At 45.7% G+C, this 21,724-nt stretch overlaps 1 protein-coding gene across 2 annotated transcripts in view; it reads right to left on the bottom strand.

The window, feature by feature from the left end:
• The window catches only part of LOC147705924 (B-lymphocyte antigen CD19-like), a 911,795-nt gene that overhangs the window by 317,553 nt on the left and 572,518 nt on the right, over positions 1–21,724 (bottom strand). For both annotated transcript variants that reach the window (XM_086928997.1, XM_086928998.1), the window contains exons 13-14: positions 9,999–10,064; positions 6,672–6,761 (exon numbers count right to left, since the gene is read on the bottom strand). In XM_086928997.1, coding sequence (XP_086785123.1) covers positions 6,672–6,761; positions 9,999–10,064 — 156 coding nt within the window. The remainder of the gene's footprint in view (positions 1–6,671; positions 6,762–9,998; positions 10,065–21,724) is intronic.

Genomic DNA, 21,724 nt, shown 5'->3' with positions numbered 1-21,724 from the left:
ATTGACTTACTTATCATCTCAGGCAACCCTTAAGAATCACCCACCGCTTTTCTGCTATTTTGTGGATTATAGTACAGCCTTTGATAAATTTGTCCGTAAACGACTATGGTGGAAGTTATAAAACTGGGGCATTCCACCAAACTTGTTGAAGGCAATCGGATCTCTCTACGAAGATACCTGGGTGCGGGTTAAAACCAGCTGCTGCACAGTGTCCCCCAAAATATACATGGAGAATGGGTTGAAGTAAGGATGTGTGCTGGCCCCCATCCACGTTCAACCTCTTCACAGCAGATCTGGGGGAGGCCCTAAAAGGAGCTAGTCCAGTAGCTCCAAGACTTGGAAGCGTGAGTTTGCCGGTACTACAATACGCCGACGATACAGCTATACTGGATCATACAAGGGTGGGTCTACAAAGAGCCCTAAATATTTTTTTTTATTTTTTTTTTAATTTTTGAAGACCTTTATTCGTGCATGTAAAGAAGTACAAATAGTGGCCTACAACCTTCAGGCCGGCCACAAACATCATTGAGCACAGGTGCATGCAATATCAAGGCGCGACAGCATATCGATAGCAATAACATATAGTCAGCAGTTACACTGTAAAGCGCGCGCCTTCGCGCCCCAGGAGTGATGAAGGTCATTTTTAAAGTTTACATGGCTACTAGTAGGGACCAACTATTTTGCAATAATGATTAGAATACTAACGAAAGGAAGGAAAAGGAACAGGGGCCGCGTAGACAGAAAATAGCAACATCAGCAAGGCATACACCACCCAGCATTTCCGAGGGCTAAACCCACAGTAGGTATCATGACGGCCAAAAAATTGCACAACCAGGATAGTGGACCCGAGGTCCCATCAGCATCCACCGTCACCTGCCCATCAACATCAACAACACGGACCCAAGACAGAGGAAGAAGAAGTAAATTAAGAAGAAAAAACAAGGCACCATAGGAGCATCAAAAATAAAACCCATCCCCCAACCCCCACCCTATACGCATGCGAGGCTACGGCCTACCCCCCCCCCAGCAGCGCACCTGTCGCCCCATAAACCCGAAATAGAGAAGAAAGTAAAAGAGAGAAAAAGAAAAAAGACACCTTTGATATAGGGAGCAAGAAAGGAGAATCCAGTCTAAAACTCCCACAAAACCTAACCCCGGGGGAGGGCCATATTTGTTCATGTCACGGTCTCCACTACCCGCACTAGAAACACATCGCGGCAACTACAGCAAACATATACAAAAGTCATGTCCCCCAATGAGGTAAAGAGTCTCAGTCATGGCCCCTGTGTGTGTCCAGACACTGCAGCAATCCAAGTCCCCTCCAGCCGGACAAACAGTGCAGGGCCATCTCAGCAACCATTGTCCCCGGATCCCCCGCCCGTGAATATCAACACCCCACCAGGAAGGGCAGAACCAGGTACACCCTCCCCGCTGACCGACCAGGCAAGAAGGCAGAAATCAACCATTAGCAACAATTATCCCCATTCTCTAGTACGCAGAGGCTACCACCACAGTTAACAGGGCCAAAAGAGCTGACACATATTCACAGCCTGTTATGGATAAGAACCTTAAAAGCAGCACATATAGAGTCACAGGATAGCGTCCCGTTAACCAGATGGAGAAGTGCCGCACCAGAGCGGCAGAACACAGGCGAGAGGAGAGTGCAGCAACGTGACGCAAACAATCCGGCACATCAGGCAATCGCAGTTTCAATGGATATAGCAAAAAAAAAAAAAAAAAAAAAAAAAAACAGTCCGAGTCAAGTCCCACCAGCCAGCTTTTTAAGAGTGGTGAACGGAGTCCCTTCAGCCCTGGCCAGATCTTGACCGACTCGTCAGAAATGGCCGACGGGGGAGGTCCGGGTCAAACGATGCAGGAAGACAAGATGGCCACCACTGATGAAGAAGAAGGAGACAAAGGCAAAATGGTCGCCCTCCGGCACTTTCGCTATTGTAGACAAACAGAAGAAGCATCCCAAGGCTCAAAAGTCGCTGTTCACACCACCTTCTGAGAAAAGTTCTGCTCAAGGCTGCAGATGTAAAGGGGAACGAGACTGACGAAGGCAGAGTCTGGTACACTAACCTTACAGTCGAGAAAGTTGCAATTGTCGACTGGAGGGGAAACATTGTAGCGCCTCTGAGGGAATCATCCCGTCGCTGAAGGTGAAGTAGGGAGACAGGGAAAGGCAACAACTCTCTGCACAAATCCTGCGCCTCAGAGCCCCCGGATAAAGTCAGCAGGGGCGAGCCAGCACAGTTCTGGTAGGTGGTCGGCCTCCCGGGACTCGAAAGAAGAACATCGTCAAGACGCCCACTGATCCTTTGGAAGGAGGCATGACAGTCCTGGCGGAGCTTGGTCAATGCAGCAAGAACGGACCCGTATGTCGGCTCTGAGGGAAGGGTCTCCAGTCCCGTCTCAGGGGATTGCGTGGGTGTCGCAGCCTTCAGGTCTTCGGTGGGTCGGACGGCGGAGTCGTGGAACAGGACAGCCCCCTTTCGCACGGGGGAAGTGGCCGCCATCGCTTCATCCCAGCACAAGGAAGGGGCTAGGCACGGTAGGAAGGCAGCACCAGGCGGGCCGTCGTCCCATACACCTCTCACGATTCCGGAACGTCGCACAGGGGATTCCATTTCAATCCGCCGCGAGAAGAGGCGATTGCCGGAGTGGCCAGCAGGAGAGAGGCAGTTGCTGGCTCCCGGACCCTCAGCGGAGCGGAGACAAACGGGGCGCAGGTCCAAGGCTACGACGACAATTTCTCCGGTTGTATAGCTCGCAGGGATCCCGGAGGCACACGGCAGACTCAGCGCGGACACAGCATCACGCCGCCACGGTCAGAGTGCAGGATAGGAAACAGGATTACAGCGCTGGAAGTGCAGGCTCGCGGAGCCGAGACTCAGCGCGTCCGTTCAGGTCGCCATCTTGGCTCCAAGAGCCCTAAATATTTAAACAACTTCAACAACACCAACAACCTGACTGTCAACCAAGGAAATACCTAGGTGGTCATTTTCGGGACATACCATCGGAAGAAGAACACACAATAGCTAATGGGCAATCTACAAATCAACACAGTCGATTCATATAATTACTTAGGAGTTTGGCGGATAGAGCGGGCCAAGGAGAAGGCCCATCTGAAACAATTGAGCTCAAAGGCCAGCAAGGTCACACACCTATTAAAACAATTAAGCCACCACTTCATTAGACCGTCCGCTGGCCCAATATTAACTGTCCTGAAAGCCAAACTACTACCAGCTATCAGCTACAGCCACCTGGCCTTCCCCGTCTACAGGTTGCCGCCCTAAATTCAGCCCAAGTAAAGGCATACAGAGCTGTGCTCCATATCCCAAGGTCAGCCCGAAATGCAATGTTTGCACTGGAGTTAGGATCAGCAAGGTCAGACATGACATGCCAGGGGGAGATTATAAAGTTATACTTAAGGATACTAAGGGCCCCGATCCACTCTTTGAAACACCACCTGAGAACAATCTTCAAAGGGTCAGGCACGGCCTGGCACATCAGCCTAGGAAAGGCGCTTAAAACATTGAAGATCAAGGAAGACAGCATTACACGGCTAGACATCCCCCAAATGCTTGGAAAAGATCCATAAACCAGCTAGTCTGCGAAATCTCCTTTGATCTGGATATCAAATCTCCCCATTCAAGCGCCTACCTAGACCCTCTGAATAACTCCTACAAAGTAGGCAAAGCACAACCTTACCTAAGTGAGGCTCTTACTCCACTGGCCCGAAGTAAAATACTCTATATGAGGCTAACTATACTAGGAATTTCTGACTTCAACCCCGTATGGACCCCCAAGGGGGAATCTACAAACTGCAGACTATGCCCCTACACGAGGGAATCCTGGCTGCATCTCCTATGCTGCTGCCCGAATTTCAACAACGACCGTTGGCGACTCCTGCCTCCAATCTTTATTGCAAATGGAATAAAGTCTTGCAGCGGAGCGTCAGCCTTGTGCCTTTCCATCACCGACACAACGACACTAGCAAGATTGGCAAAATTCACTCATCAAATCAGGATCGCCCTAAAAGCTACAAATGAAAGCTACAAAACTCTGACAAAGGGTACTGCAAATCTGGAGGAAGCAAGCTTAGCGGCCCTAAAACACCCCTAGCCCACCAGTCTAAGACAGCACTTACATCAGCTAGGGCCAAAAGGATTGTAAGAGGTGTTGTCCTCCATGCTGTACAGCTGTTTACCCAGTGAGGCTTAAAAAGGAGACTTCATGAAAACGTGCAAGAGATCACAGCATTGACTATAACCTCTGGGGAGGGACGATCATGTTGGCACAGGGATGCAGTGCTCAATTTTATGTAAGATAAACAGTTGCTTTTAGTACTATGGTTTTTAGCTTTTATATATTGACCGTTTAAACTGTAATGATTTTAATTAATTGATCAGTTAATAAATAAGTACAAAGTACAATATGCACAAAGCAAAGATGCTGTCACAAAAGAGAAACAATGCCAAATGGCTGAAGATGTGAGTTGCGGACATGATCAGTTTCCATGCACCTTTCTTAAAAACAGGGGTACTACCTACTCTAGAACATATCCACCTCATGAACAAGGAAAGAAGTGGTAAGGAATCAGGATTGGCACCCGGGCACAAATTACACAATATTTAAAAAGACCAGATTCCGTGTACTTCAGCTAGGCCAAATGAAGTCAAAGGTTTGAACCCCCCTCAATGCTTCTAAAGGCGGACAAGCACAAGTTGGACGAGTCCTTGGTGGGTCATGCCTCAGATCGTATCCATGTACAAAGGCTAGAGAGAAAGTGCCTCTTAGGTTGCTGCTGTTACATCACAAGGTTGAAATAGCTTAATCTGTGTTGCACCTCTGTCCTCACTCCTACAAGTAAGCCCAAAACATCTCTAAGATCACAGGGTCCGTTGCTGTTTCTAATTACATAAGGAGGCATTGTCCTGTCCTTCTACAATTCCTTCCCAGACAACTTCCAGTTTATGATTAGCAGTGTATGACATTTCAGGTTACAAAAAGAGACCATGTGCTAAAAGGAAGTAAACCCTGCTTTCATTATTTAGGCTAGGAGGCAGCAGGGCAATATACCATACATTTGGTAAAACTCATTTTGTTCAGTCTTAACCAGCTCGTCTCTTAGTTGGGAAAATCAGCCTTTTATGTCTCCACAAGTTGACTGTTTGACCTCTTCCCACTTCCTTTAATCAGTGGCGGCTGGTATTTAATGGCTGGGGCGGGGCAGATTGGGGGGGGGGATACAAGGGAGAGGGAATGAAAAAAAATGTATAACACTTACCTGTTGCTGCTGCCTCTCGTTTCTCTTCACCTGCTTCCAGGGCAGGAGGCAGGAAGCAACCGGCTCCCAGGCTCCCCATAGCCAATCATAAGGCCACAATGCAGCGTTGTGATTGGTCTGAGCGCTGTGGTTCGGTGTTCAGTCAGGGAATGGGAGGCTGAGCATGTTCTGCACCCAGGCTGTAATGCCTGGGTGCAGTGGGCAAACCGCTCCTGCCCTGCTCTGTGAGCAGAGCAACCTCAGCCCCGCCCTGCCCCTACCCCGCTGAGCAAGGATGAAACATAAAATGATAATAACGATGAGTTATTATCATTTTATTTTTTCCATGTTGGCCTTCTCAGTGGGGCGACACTCCTCTGCCTTAGCGGAGGGGCCGCCACTGCTACTAATCATCCCCAAATACAAAAACAAAAGTAGCCAACAGGTGTCATTTCCTGGTCTAGACAACTCTTAATTCAACCTCCTTGTGTGGACTGATCGTGCTGGACACTGTAGCTCACATCTTCCCTTGAGGAGAGGAGCATTTTGCACACTGTTAGCTTTGTATTGTATTAAAGCATGTTTTTTTAACCCTTCACTCCCCACTGTGGGGTGCTGGTGCATAATAGCTAATGGTTAGCATGCTATATCATGAAAGCGGGGAAGTTGGCACAGTGTTGTTATTGTTGAGATCATGTGTCATTCAGATCTCACAACTCTTGTAGGTAGAGTGTAAAAACATCCTAGCTATCACTTCAGTGGCACTGTCCTTGCAGTTATAAGGACGTCAAGAGTAGATAGCATGTGGTTGAATTTAAACGGTTTCTCAGTGAACGCTACGTAGATGCAGACCATTTGACTGCTAAAGGCCCACCGTTGACTGAGGTATTGATTGTCACTGTTCATATGAAGTGAGCAGTTTTTTCCTAAGAGTAATGTTGCTTATCTCGCAGATTTACTTCAGATGAGCTTGATATGTAGCTTCTGCTTCAGCCAGTTCATGCCAAGGCAGATATTGGGCAAGGTTGAAACGGAACTAAGCAGTTTTACTATACAAGTAGTGAAGCATGCCTTGTGCTGTTCACCAAAAGAAGCCTAGGGCCCTCAATGTTAGTGGCACTAGGTTAACTGCATCTGGCAAGTATCATCACATCAGGGTACATTGTTCACACTGAGATGCATTACCTCACTTGTCCGAGCTCTGCACATCAAAATGGGAGAAAACTCAATCATACAGCACTCATTCCTCTCCTTTGATCCGCAAAACTTGGAAACTTGTGGCATTTCTTGCAAAATTCCCACTTGTTACCTGGCAAAATTCATGCAGCGTAAAACTGCTAGTTGCGACAGAATCTGGATTATCAAGGCCCTTAGAATGAAAGTTTAAGAGTGTACTCACCATCCTCCTGACTGCGGTCTGAGCACTGCTGCAGGTTCCTGACGGGCACCATGAATACTGCTCCCTCCATTTCTTCGTAAGACTGAGAACCTGTGAGTTAGATGAGGAGCAGCAATTGATAACTAGGACAAAAAAGGCAATACACCAGTGCCAGGCCTGTGAGAGCACGGACTGTCAACTGTCTAGAAGATCAGGGAGATGCAAGCATGCTTGGTTTTGGTAGAAATGTATATAAGAGCATGGACGTCGATTCACCAAAATTGTAGAGGAGCAGAAGTGACAGAAGGATCATTGTGGTAAGCAAGCACAAGACCGAATTAACACCTTGCCTCACCATTAACCTATAAACAGCTTCATGTTTCTGCTGGAGGACAGGGCAATGAACTACAGAAGTATTCCTTATTCTTATAGTCCCTTTTGTTTTCTGTTCCTACCTTTACCTAATTATCCCAAACATCTAGGGCTAGCAAGGGCAGGTTTCCAAAGATAGTAAGGGGCAAGCCATAGGTAGCGACTGCTATCCTTGGCTACCACTAATTGATGTCCATGTGTTGAAGGTCTTAGGCCCACATACATTAAGCGTTTTTGCATTCGCAAACGGCGCGAATCGTAAAAATCGGCCGTTTGCGATTGCAAAAACCTTTTTTGGGATGCATCATTTATTTTTCATTTATCTCAATTTAAGAAATCGCAATTTTTTGCGATTTCTCAAATTGCGATAGCATTTAAGAAATCGCAAATTTTGCGATTTCTTAAATGCTATGCATGATTTTATTTAATTTGCGAATTCGCAATTTGGAAGGGGAAAATTACCATGAAATAAACCTTCATGGTAATTTGCGAAAAGTTTCAAAAATGCAAAAAAATGCATTTTTGAAACTTACATGTTACACACACACATGCCCTTGGGACATGTGTGTGAGTAAAATGTACTTATGTGACATTCCAGGGGTGCAGGGGGGGTCCTTTGGACCCCCCCCTGCACCCTTGAAATTGCATTCTCATTTTGGGATTCCTTAATTGCGAATTCGCAAAATGAGAATGCCTTCCCATTGATTCCTATGGGCCTCTATGCCCATAGGAATCAATGTAAAGCGATTCCTTATTTGCGATTCGCAATTAAGGAATCGCAAATAAGGAAAATTAAGAAATCGCAAAAACTTTTGCGAATTTTTAATGCATAGGAATTTGCGATTCCTAAATTGCGATTCCTTAATTTTCGCAATTTAGGAATCGCAAATTCCTACAATGATGCATGTGGGCCTTAGAGTGGGATATATGAGAGATTATAGTCTGTCAAAGTTTTGAGAGGTCGGGGAATCGCTTTGTTGCTGAAACAATATTCAGAGTGCGAGTGCCTTCATCAATATTACGTCAGTGAAGTCATATGCTTTGCGGAAAATTCAAGCGTCATGCTAAGAACAAGTGCAGAAATGAGTCATGTCCATTCACGAGGAGAGTGATAAGGATGTGGTATATAGTCAGCGGTGCACTACGGAGCACACTGTCACTCACATACTACTTTATCATGTTGTGGTATCCCACAGTATTTTACAAACAGCACATTTTTCATTTGAAATGGCCACTGAATTTATATAAAGATGCAGTTTTACTGATAGAACTATATTTCACACAAATGATTATGTGTGGAAAACAGGTTTCACAAATATTTATCATTTGCGTATCACCAAATAAAGTGCTTTGATTTGCTTTGATCGTATTAGAACCTATATTTCCATCAAACTGCAGAATTATAAAATATTTCTGCTCTCCTAACTGCTGATATATTTTTGAAAATGTATGCAGTTCTTTTACAGGTATTTAAATATTGTTGTGTCTGAAATAAATTGACATCCTGGAGCATTTCCTTTCACACTCCTTGTAACCCAGCAAGATTGTCACATAATTCACTTTACGAAATGGTCACACTATGCTGTCAGAGAAGGAAAACAAAAAAGATCATGTTAAAAGAATAAGCAGCAATTTGATAGAAGGCATAACCTGACATTTGACCTCTGTCTTTCAAAGCACAGACAATGAAGCAAGTTAAAACATTTAAATGCATCTTCATTACTCATGCACCTTTTAAACTCCATCATGATTATTTTGGAGGCGCTCCAGCACCACCCCTCATCCCCACTTCCAGCGCCTAGGGGAATCTAATGACACAGGAAACATTTGACGCCAGACAGTTTTTGCTGCCCAAGAGGATAGAATGTGATTAAAGATAAGTAGCGTTATATTTGACACCTCGCTGTCCATGACTCTCCAGGTCAACAGAACGGTGGCCACTTGCTGGGGGGTCATCAAGATCCTTAAAAGAATCCTGCACTATCTGTCTCCCCAAGCACGTAAGCAGACGGTGGTTGCATTAGTGGGTTCTAGGTTGGACTACTGCAATGCACTTTATGCAGATTCTAAAAAGGGCCTCATCCAGCGCCTTCAGGTCGTGCAGAACGCGGCCGCGAGATTCGTTCTGGCTCTACCTAACGCATCCTCTGCTACAATGGCCAGGAAGAGCCTGCATTGGCTTCCCATTCAACTGAAGATCTCATTTAAGCTCTTGTACCTGGCCTATAGAGCTCTTTCAGCTGGTCCTTTGGATCCCTTGGGCTCTCTTCTAACCCGCCATGTTCCCAGTAGGACTCTTCGATCCTCTGAGATGAATCTGCTTGTAGTTCCCCGCGCGAGGAAGGTCAGAGGGGGCAGCAGAGCATTTGCCATCTTTGCCCCTCGGCTGTGGAATGCCCTCCCATTGGAAATTAAGGCCCAACCGTCTCTGTCCCTCTTTAAAAAAGCGCTAAAAACTTGGTGCTTTATCAAGGCCTACCAGTAAGAGATTATTTTGGTTCCAGCTAGCTTCTTTTTGGTTAGGCGCCTTGACGCCCATTGGGCTTAGTAGCGCTATACAAATTAGATTTCATTCATTAGATTTCATTCATAATGGAGGACCGAAGGGGAGAGAGCTTGAAAGCCAATCCACTTCTTGGTGCTACAGGCCTGACTCTTTGTTGCAATTGGTGGTGTCAGGTATATTCCTCTCTCAGAACATCTGAGTGTATTCTTGAGCCTCTGGTCAACTTAAGAAGTGGCTGCTACCCAAAAATACTAATTCCTTAAGAGACGGGGACTCTCCAGAGGGATGACTCCTCTGAACTGCTTTGACCTGTGCTGTGCCCTTCGGGTGGCGGTCCAGACACACCCATCTCACAGCTCTTATAAATTTGGTATTATAGAAGCAGTTGTGAAGGGGAGAGACCCCTCTCCCTCAGGACTTCCAGTCTACAGTGCAGTGCCACTAGGGTGTGGAAAACGGTTTTACCTCACCTGTTGATTTCTCGCTCACTCCATCTGCTGTACCCACAGAATTGCTGGGAGTAGGAGCCAGGAACCCTGTCCAACAAAAAAAGGAATTCTCTCATTAAAAAGACTGCAAACACTGGAAATCCACTAAATAATTGACAATTACTTTATTCTATGCCTAGTAATGAGGCCAGAACCCAGCCTCGAAACCTAGCTAACTCAGATGCAATTCCTGTGTAAAGCTAAAAGACCCAAAGCACACCCACCCGGATCAGTGTTGTTCAATCACTGTAATGTTAAATGCACACACGATTCAAGGAATAATGCACACCAGCTAGAATACAAAAACGTATATCTATGTTGATTTACAGTCAATGATTAGAACGCTATTTATGGATCTACCCAAGAAATCAGACATAAACATGTTTTTACATTGCTAATAAATTTGAACCTGTTGGACAAATCTGCTTCAAACTTTCCAATTAAAAAACAATACATTTTGCAAAGTGTTGTGCAGACAGAACTGATGGACAGGAAGTCATAAATGGGTTCTACAAAGGTAGGGTTTTACATTCAATTTCAAATAGGAGTTTTCTTCAGATGATAAAAAACGGAATAATATCAAATTTGCCAACACAGGCCACCATTGTCACTGTCCTTTTTAGGTTGAGCCGAGCTGCAGCGCGCATGAAGGAAGTGGCCCTTAGGGGCCAACCGGGTTACTTACAACCACCTGCTATGTCGTCCCAAAAATGAAGAATCGGTCAGACAGTAGAGAATACAAACAAGCTTTTATTAGCAATACTCGGCAGAGGAGTCCAATCTGACCTGCAACCTAAGATATCTGCAGAGGGACTGACCCTCAAACAGTCTGCAATGAGTAATCATTCCTCCCAAGAAATCTCCAACCAAACCCACAGTGGAAAGTTACCGGCCTGGGCTGAACATGAACAAAGGATACACAGAAGGATGGGCTACCACCTGCCAAATAGGTGCATGCTATCTGTAATTCTAGGTCACTGCGCTGAGTCTCAGCATCCCCTAACTTGGGAGCAGAGCTACACACTCAGGTAGGTATGCAAGGGCAGAATGGCCTATTCATTAGTAAGTCGGAAAACAACCTGGAACAGAAGAGAAAATAATAACAAAATACAGTGTTCTGCTGAAGCAAGCAATATGTATAATGAGGCCTAGTTCAGACACGGCCTAAGCAGCCTAAAAGGGATTACAAAATACAATATGGCATCACACTGGCTAACTCAAGCTTGCACGTTGCATGGATAACTCAGTAGGTTGCATAACGTGAATACAAATGGCATCTATTTAGCAACACACTAATAACCTAATATAGCATGAAATGAGTGCATTGCAGGAATGGGATTTTCAAACCTAACAGACCCTCCTTTTAGCATGGGTGGCTAAATGCTTTTTTGGGCTTTCTGGTAGGGTCTTTACATTTCTAAGTGGGGAGAAAGAAAATGCATAGTCGCTCAAGTTACAGGGGAGAATAAGGCAGCACATGAGTATCAAAATCCACTTAGTATTAAAAAATGATCTTGTTGATGAGCATTATGTCCTGGATATCCTGCATCATCATAGTAGAGACCTTATTATCACGTCATGGCAATTTAGGGGTAGGGGTGAACTTGCTCATACAATAGTTGCAACAGGCTAGAAGGCAATTGATACATAAGCAGCATGTAAAGATGACACCTGCAATAGCTACTAGGAAAAGTAGTATCTTCCAACCCCATGATGTCAGCAGACCCCAGGACCACCCTGTGAGAGTCAAGTCAAAAAGTATGTTTATTTGGATCGTAATCTTTAAACAAATACATAGCAATTAATTATTGATTTAAAATATTCCCCAACAATCTCTCAAGCAGGTTAAGAGTTAAAATCTTCTACCATTGGTTATAAAATTATCTCCTCCTAAATACATGACATTTAAAAATGGGTGCTCATATAATTGATTCCTTCATTTAATTCCTATCCTATTAAAATTAATAAAACCAGCTAACTCTAGACAAGATTCAAATTCCTCGTTATAAAATTCTAAAATATTATTTCTGACTTATTATAAAACTCTGTACTACCTTTATGAATTTCCCTAGGGTAATTGCAATGTCGATACTAGGTAATTCTGTGATCAGCTCAATTGCTTGCACCCAAGTTCTTATACCATATTTTACAAATATAGGGCGTAGCCAAAGTTTACCCTGATCTATGATGTTTATACAATCCAGCAAAATGTGCAAGGAGTCCCCTTTTGTGCCCAGCCTACATTTACAACACCCATTAGGATCCAACATTTTGGTTTTAATTTCTTTATTTATTAGCCATGGGTTAATCCCAATGCGCAGCCTTAGGATCTCTTTCCTAAACCACAGGTTTGGTAGGGTGTCCAGGTAGGGGAACCAGTTTTCCTTTGCCCAAGAGTTCATCATGAACTCTATTTTCTTACCAAGGTATTCCCTATCCGCTCTTCTAGTAGCTACCTGTCCATTGAACTTTAGCTCATTTTTTGTACACTCTACTATTGGGGAGTCTCGGCATATGTACACTTTCATGTTCTCGTAGGCCTGTACCATTCTCTTCCTGCACATTTTTGCCCAATTTAAGTTACTTAGTTGTATCTCTTTCCGACACCATTGTGCAACTTTTTGTCTTTTTTCATTTTCAAGGCGTTTCCAAAATCTAATCACTGCTACTTGTGATTGTACCCCCAAGCTTTTGTTCCTAGTTCTGTTCTTATTGCTTGCACCATTGCTGATGGGGGCAGGGATAAAAGATTTTTCAGGCATTTTCCTTCCTCTAGGTCCCAGGCTCCCTTACCGCTCAAACAAAGGATTTCTGCTCCATAGAGTACTTGTGGTGGAATCATTGCACTGCAAGCTTTTAATAATAGTCGATGGGACTTATCCCCATAGTCACGGTTAAACATTGGGATCTTAAATTAGAATCTGTTAATGAATACCGCTACCTAGGTGTTTGGTTCGACAAAAGATTAAACTGGCAAACACACCTAGAAGCCCAAAAAGCGAACGCACAAACATCAATTGCTGGTTTCGGGTTGCACAGTCCCCACAAGGGATACTGGTCTCAGAATCACTGAGAGGGCAGATCAACCTCAGGGACCTTGGGGAACCCACCTCATCTGTAGCTGAAATCTTCGGAGTCCTCAGGAGCTTGGGAGAAGCAAACTGGTCAGATGCATTTAGGTGCCTGCTTTTGCAGGGGAGTAACTCCTTTACTCCAAGGGAGATTCTTCAGTTGTCCAGCATTGTGCAGGCAGTCGAAGTGCTTGGTTTCTTCTTAACAGAATAGTGTCCAGTTACTGGTGTGGAGGTATGATTCCAAAGTGTTTGACACCAAACACAACGTGTTTTTCAGCAGCCGTTTAAAAATGGCTTTTACCGCGAGGTTATAGTGCACTTAAACATATATGCCAGGCTGCATCACAGACAAACCCGGAGAATGGTCTCTGAAGGCTGCAGAAGGGCTCTGCTCATGCAGGGGAACCCTATCACATAAAACCCAGCACCCTGCCTTCAGGATTGATAAGGCCTGCCATAGGGGTGACTGATAGGTATTTAAGTGTGATGATTTAGAGAGATATATTGAACCTATATCTCAGTGAGTGGTGCAAGCACCATCTTACACAGTCTGCAGTAGCAGGCCTGTCATGTCAATTTGGATGGCTTCTCATCGGTTGCATAATACTTGCTTCAGCTAATGGGAGACCTCTGGGGTACATGGGGTACCATATACTAGGGACTGATAAGGGTACCCCAGAATCCAATCTGGAGTGTACCTAAAGTACATGCATTGCAATTAAAGGGAAAACGCAGATAGACTGGGGTCCTGGATAGCAGGATCTCAGTCAGACTAGGCCCAAAACAGTGTGACATCAGTAAAAAGTAGGGGTAACCATAAGAAGCAGATACTACTTTCCTACACACCCCGTAAGAAGGAGGAACTCATAATTCCTTCCTATAACATTCAGGGCTTCTCCCTGGTTGTTTCATAATCCACCGTTTACATTTATAATGTTTATTTCATGCCAGGAGCGGAGACTATAGTTTCCACAACCCTAGAGCTGTTAAGTACATGTATGCTTCGGCCCTGGCAGGAGTTTTGAAATGAGTGTGTAGCGATTTTAACTGTCAATTTGAAACCCTAAAGGTAATTTAGTGAGATTGACACAGAAGGTAGACAGCATTTGGTCCATCCCTAAGTTAGTAATTCCTCCAATGAAAAAATGGCCACCTCTAGCTTTCAGAATTTTTGCTATAGCATTGAACCAGGGCCTACGAGCCTGTATTGTCAGAACTGTATCTGACAGGGCTGCTAAACACTCCTTTAATCGCCCCTCTGGCACCAGCCATATCGAATATGTTTTTGTGGATTTGCAGGTCTGGCCTCACTTATTTTGATATGGAGATCCATCAGAGACAGGACAGTGATCATAATGCACTCATCAGTGTCATTGCTCTTCCATTTTGTGGCATGCCAGCCAGCGTTCCTGATCCTTTTGACAGCAGATTGAGGCCAACTAATAATATACGTAAAGTGAAATGGTGTCATATGGCTCCCTATAAGGAAACGGGTCGGGCAATCTATAAAATAGTAGAAAAACATTTGGAAGGTTTTCTCCTCCAATTTGGGGGGGGGGGGGCAGATTCCAGTGATAAACTAGAGAAAATCAGGGCAGGTCAGGGCAAACTGTGTGGAGACCTTTACAGACTCTTTTTTGTGGAACCCAAAAAAGGCTGCAGGGAAGCAGCCATCCCCAACTTGATTTAATTTCTTATTTCCATTCCATTCCAAAAATCTTTATTTCGATCACATGATCATAAAAGATATACATATCATCACATTTTTAAAAAAATACAGAGGATGTCATTTTGTGATTAATAAAAACGCATTAAACAACATTGGTGATCAAAATAGATAGCGGTATGTCAGGGATTCAGGTCTGTCGAGAGTCCCCAACTCTCTTGATACAGCGATTTCGGGCATACCACATTGCAGTTAAAAATTTTGATAGGGCAAATACAGTAGTTGGGGATAAATCAGTCTTTAAAACTCTGTAAGCGGGTAAAAATGTTCTAAATCCCATGTTTTTAAGCAGAGGGACCAGCCAGTATTTTCTGCTTTTCTCATAGGCTCGACAGAAAAAAACCACATGTACGTCATTCTCCTTTGTGTGGGCACATGCAGGGCAGATTTCTGTGGGAGGCCGACAAGACCATGCTGCAGTGAAAGATGCCAAGGGAAGGGTCCCATACCTCCATTGCAGGAATAATTTCCTACTTAGCACTGGAGTCATGCCATCTAGGACACTTTCGAGTTGGTATGAGTCTTTGGTTTTTGTGAATTGGTTGGTCAATGATCCTTCACGGGTGCCATCCACAGCTCGGGAGAGCATTAGATCACAGTAGGCTCTAGATAACGCCTTTCTGGGCGTCCTGTTACTTGTGTTTACAGGATCCGACCATAAATCTGGAAGACCAATTGCCTCGGAGGTTCTCTTAATATAATTTAACCAAGGTGTTCTAGTGGCGTTGGGCAACAATAAAAATTCCTGCAGCTCAGCTCTATAGGTTGAGAGGTCTGGACTACTCCAAAGGCGACGCCAGAATGCTAAAGGTTAAGCCTCAGCTCATCCGTTATGGGCCTGAGGCCCATATCCAGCCTTAGGGGCAGAATTGGGGTACTCAACGGGAGAGCTGTAATCTGCCTCAGGAATTTATTCTCGGTGGTCAGTAATTTTGGCGATGGAATATGACCCCACAATTCCCCCCCATATATGGCGCCCCCCGGGCCTTTGCCTTATAAATTTGAATTACAGGGGTGAGTGGGCGATATGGTGATTTGCTCGCTATTCTCATAATACCACCCGCCAACTGTGCCAATTTGATGTTTACTTTTGTCTGGTGTGCCGACCACGTTAAATTATCATTTAGGGTTATCCCCAGATACTCAATTGTGTGGACCCGTTCCAAGCGGACTGTACCCAGAAGGGGGTTTGGGCGGTTAAGGGGCATGGGGTTAAGAATCATAAATTTGGTTTTCTGGGGATTGATTTCAAGTCCCCTTTCAGTGCAGAACTCCAGAAAACCGTCCAAGACTCGTTGTATGCCCATCGGGGATTTAGACAACAGCAGGGGGTGTCATCTGCAAACATGATTGCGGGCACCCTGCTGCCAGTCAATTTTTGGGCATCAGTGTTGGCAATCCTGGTGAGGTGCGCGATAACCCTGTTAACAAAGAGGCAGAACAGGGTCGGTGCAAGCACACAACCCTGTCTTACCCCTCTGCGAACGGGGAACCTTTCGGTTAGATTGCCACCTCTACCGCACCTGACATGCGCGAAGTTGTTGTGATGTAATCTCATCAGGATTGCCAAGATGTCTTTCGGGACATTCATCTCCTCCATGACCTGCCACAATTTTGCTCTTGACACCAAATCGAAGGCGGCACGTAAGTTCACGAAAACCGTGTACAAGGTGCCGCCCTCGATTAATGCTGTCCTCCAATATATTAGGTTCAGCCTAAAAATTTGGTCAATTGTGGACACCCCCCGCCTGAATCCTGCCTGGTAAGGGGTCAGTGTGTATGTCTCCTCCAGCCAATTCTGTAACCGGTCTAGGATCAGCCTACCGAAAAGCTTTTGGGATACGTCGATGAGGCTAATCGGGCGATAGTTGGCTGGGAGCAGAGGGGATCCCTTTTTGAAGATAGGAACCACCTCTGCGCCCAGCCAAGTATCCGGGACCTCCATCCCCTTGAGGACCGCGTTGAATATCAGCATGAGATAGGGGGCCCATATCACTGGTTCCTGCTTGAATAAGTCACCCGGTACCCCATCGAGCCCCGGAGCTTTCCCTGTTGACAGCCCTGCTATGGCAACCTGCACCTCTTTTTCTGTAAAAAGTTCTCCTTCAGGTTCAGTCACTATCATATTGTGGGATCCATTCGGAACCTCATCCTCTGTTGCATACAGTGACTGAAAATGATTTTGCCATATACTGGGGGCAATGTTAGGCTCAATTGCCGAGGATAGTTCCTCCATTCCGTTAGACACTATACGCCAGAATTTACTGGAGTCTCTGGTGGCAAGTGCCCTGGAAAGTTCCTCCCAGTATTGTTGGTCCCATTCAGCCTTGGCGTTCACCAAGAGCTTCCTGTGTGCCCTTCTCCTAGATTGAATCTATTCCCTGCTTTTGCGTGCCTTTATTGCAGATAGCAGTTCGCGTTTGGATTCCCTGCATGTGGCATTATACCACGTTCTCTTGATTGTTGCACCGGTTTTACCCCCCCCACCCTTGTAAAGAGGTCTAGCTCCATGGTGTTTATTAAGTCTGCATGGGTCTGCCCTAACAGGTCTCTATTTCCCCCTTCACCCAGTTCCTCCCCAATAACGAAGGCCCTCTCCAGAAGCGGAGTAATTCTGGCGTACAGTTTAGATAACTGTTCGCCGCTGGTGGCCAGTTTTGCCCACCTTACTCTCCTCCGATTATTTTCCAGGAGTAGGCCTGGCTTAGCGCTGTGAATGTCCCGGCCCGTATCCTTTATACCTGGTAGGGCATATTCAAGCTCCAGGGCGTTGTGGTCACCATCCCGTCTATCAATAACCTTGAAGTCGATGATTTGTGACCACAACAACAATTTAACGAGAATATAATCTAGTCTTGATTCACTTCCAGCTTTATTATAGGTGCATTTGCTTGGAATATCTGATTTAATACGCCTGTTACAGGCCCTTAGGCCTTGGTTTAGAGTAAGGGTGGTTATTTGAAGAGATAGGGGAGTCCAAGCTCTTGGTGGAGGTGCCACCGTGACCAGAACTAACCACCGTGAATCCTCCTCGAAGGAGGGTCCATCACGAAGGCCTGGTAGTGGCTCATAGTGTGAATTTAAATCGCCTCCCACCACATAGTGAAGTTCCCCTGGAATGTCACTTAGAAAAGCGGAAAGTTCCTCTATGGTGTTTGATTCTCGTGACATGGGTACGGGTCTTGAATACACGTTTATTACCACCAATTTGGAGGAATTTGGCCATTCTAGGAGGACAGTTAGTATATCATCTGAGTCTGTAGTTAGACAGCTGGCCTGGCAGCCCAGATCGGATGCTACCCAAATTGCCAGTTCTCCCGATGGTCCACCCCGTCCCCCCCACTTTGCTGGTTTGGAAAATACTGCGAACCCCTGGAATGTGAGCTCTTCTCGCACCCAAGTCTCTTGGAAAAGGCAGATACTTTACGAATTAATTAAGGAAACCCATTCCTGACAGTCGATTTTGTTGGCCAACCCAGCCACATTCCATGAGGTCAGGATCAAGGATTGGGGCCTGGTAGAAGGTGACCCTATATCGGAACGGTTGAATTCGATAGTATCACGGTTGACCACGGGGTGAGGAGACAATTGCCCCTGAACCGACCCTATGTTGGTATTGATATCAGATGTGTCCACTAAGGAATGCCCTGGATCTTGGCGGAGTGCTGGTTCTCTCTGTTCCCATGGAACCTGCACTTGTTCAAGGGGGGTATATCTATCTTCTCTGTCATCTATCCAATAGGGTTGGAGGTGATCTCTCCCTTGGGACTCAAACTGTCAATCAACCATTTCGAGGCTGCTATATCTGTTGTGGGTCGGGAGGTAGGCTGGATAATGGATTCTGTGGGGCCCCGAAATTCCTCTCATGCCACCCCCCCCCCCTCCACCCCTCCTCCTGGTGTTGGACTCCCATCCTTCCTCTTCACCATACGGTAAGAAAAATTCAGGGACTCTGCTCCTATGGTAATATGGTTCCCTTCTCTCCCTACGGTTGCTCTCCCATTCTTCCATCATTTCCTGGTATTGCCCCCATCTCTGATCTTCTAAAGTGTATAGATTTGAGGGGTAGAAGAATGAGAGAGAAAGGGCTTGGATGTTACTTTCTTGGTCGTCTGGGGCCCAAGTGCAGATGTAGGGGGCTGTGCTAGGTTCTCTAAAAGTAACCAGGACACAATCTCCTCTGATTGTTTTTCTGGTGTATCCCACCCAGGTAACCCGTCTGACCATAAGAATGTCACTAGTTGTACCTTGTGGGAGAGGTCTATATATAGACAGCCAACTAATGACTGTTTTTAAGGGAAAGGGTCGATTCTATTGCCTTGGGTTTTAGTTTGGGGACCCCTGCCAAGATGACCGTGTAGGGGGACGCCTCTGGTGGTAGATTCACAGGTTTGGTTTTTCGGGCAGTGTTTTGTTTTTTCCCTGGAGGTGTTAATTCGCTCTGTGTTTTAGTCGGGAGTGTAACAGTGTCTTTTGATAGTGCAGTAGTAGTTGGGGGTGGGATCGATACAGGCTGAGTTTTTGTAGGGACGATGTTTGTATTGGGGTTGGCCGGGGGTTGAGGGATCTTATGTTGGTTTAATTTGGGTTGTGGTTCTTGGGTAGTAGTAGCAGGGCCCTTTTTCTTCAGTGTTGTTGTGGACTCGATTCCCCTTTTAGGCTTTGCGTCCGTGTCCCCTTTAGCTCCTTTCAATTCGAGTTTCTGGGAATCTGCTAGCTGGACTGTAGATTTTTCGATGTTAACCAGCCTGGCTTCGATCTTAATCAGACGAGCCTCGAGGGGACTCAAAAGGGACCTAAAAAGTGTGCCTATATCTGCCAGTGTAATATCGTCACTAGAATTTTCCGTGGAGATGTTGTTAGAACCAGGTGGTATGAACATGGGAATAGTGACTGGTGGCGAAACCAATACACTGACCTTATCCGGATTGGCATAGGTGATACTGCCTGGAACGCCATTTTCCCTGGGAGGATTTAGTTTGGGGCTTTTTGTATTTCTTTCTCCCTTATTATGACCCCCCTTCTTCCTTTTTTGAATAGCACCTTCCCTATCACCCCTTGTTAGGTCAGAGATATTCTCACTAGTATTGCCTACAACTGTGTTAAGTTCGAGAATTGGAAGCGGGGTTTCAGGTGGAATTTGGGATATTTGGCCTGTGGGCAGAGTCATTAGACTCATATCCTCAAGATCACTTGGGGCCTCAATTGTAAGGTCTGGGTTAGTGGATGATTGGGTAGGTGAATGATTTTCCCCCCGATCCCCCAGTTCACAGTTCGTGGCTTCTAGCCTTCCATCAGGAGTTCTGGCTTGGGCCATTGGGCCCATCGATGATCTCCTTACCCAATCTATTTCCTGGGAAATTCGTCTCTCGAGTACTTCAATTTCCTCTATCAAAAGTGATCCAGCTTTAACAAAATATTTGTCAATGGTACCTTTAACGGCTCCAGCCGCAGCCATGGAAGATTTACTCCTGGTTTCTCTGGTGCACATTGCAATAGCTGGTTACTCCGTTCCTTGTGTGGGTTAACCGACCGGGGTGGTGGCCCAGCCCCGGTCTCTCCGGTCCTCGAACGGCCTCAAACGGCCCGCCCTTTGCCCGGGCTTCGCTCCGCACCTCGTACCTCGCGCGTCCCGTGTGCGCGAGTCCGAGTCAGTTTATGAACGTGTACGTTGGGGGCGTGGCTACCGGGGAGAGCGGGCCAGGTGTGTCCAATTGGCCTTGCAGGGACTCCTGGTCAATGGAGTCCCTGCCCTTCACGCTCCCAGCCCCGTTGAGCCAACACAGCCCACGCTCGCTTTCTCCGTGAAGCGGGACCCGCGGAGCGGGTCCGGCGAAGAGTGACAGGAGATTGGAGGTTGCAAAAAGGAGAAAGGCAGAGTCAATGCAGGTCAGGAATGCCTCTGTCCCAACACACGGTAGACAGAGCAAACAGGTCTTATTTAGACGGACCAGGGCTGCCTTGATGAAAGCTATTAAGCAACAAGATAGGTTGGAGACTCAAACTAAAAGGGGTTTTCTGAAAAAAAACTATCAGCCATATTCATCAACCGGAATAGCGCTCGCAAATGGGCAGATTCTGAGAATCTGGCCGTTTGCGAGTGCGATTTTTGCATTTGGGATTCATCATCCCAAATGCAAAAATCGCTATTTGCGAAATCGCATATTTGCGAGGAATTGGATTTAAGGAATCTCTAATAGAGATTCCTTAAATGCAATTCATCACCCTAATTGAAATTGCGAATTCGCAATATTTGGTCACAATTTACCACGAAATCTGACTTCGTGGTAAATTGCGAAAAACGAGTAAAAAGCACTTTTGTGCATTTTTTACTTTTGCATGTTACACACACACATGTCCTCTAGACATGTGTGTGCGCAACACCTGTTCAAATGTGCATTTGAGGGGTGCTACAGGGTGTCCTTTGGACACCCCTGGCACCCTTCAAATCGCAATCTTATTTGCGATTAGCAAATTGCTAATCGCAAATAAGGAATACTCCCCATTCATTCCTATGGGCCTTTTGGCCCATAGGAATGAATGGGGAGTTTTTCCTTATTTGCGATTAGCAATTTGCTAATCGCAAATAAGGAATCAGTAGGAATCGCAATAAATTTTGCTAATCCTACATGAATCCCGTTTTGCGAGTCCTTAATAGCGAATCGCTATAATTCGCTATTAGGGCCTCGCAAAACGGGAGATTGATGAATCTGGCTGCAAATGCCAAGCCAAAAGGGATTGGGAGGAAGCAAAGTGGGAAGGGCTTCTGGAGGCAGTACGAAAGGGGGATCAGCTAACTTTCTGGAACTTGGTATCTACAGGTTCAGCAGTGGGTTTTCATGCTGTGGAGACTAACGCCCCTGCTGTTGACTTAGTTACAGATTTTTTCAGTTTATATTCTGTAATTG

Source organism: Lissotriton vulgaris, chromosome 7 (genome assembly GCF_964263255.1).
Source record: "Lissotriton vulgaris chromosome 7, aLisVul1.2, whole genome shotgun sequence".
Taxonomy (NCBI): Eukaryota; Metazoa; Chordata; class Amphibia; order Caudata; family Salamandridae; genus Lissotriton; species Lissotriton vulgaris.
This window is presented reverse-complemented; position numbering and strand designations above follow the sequence as displayed.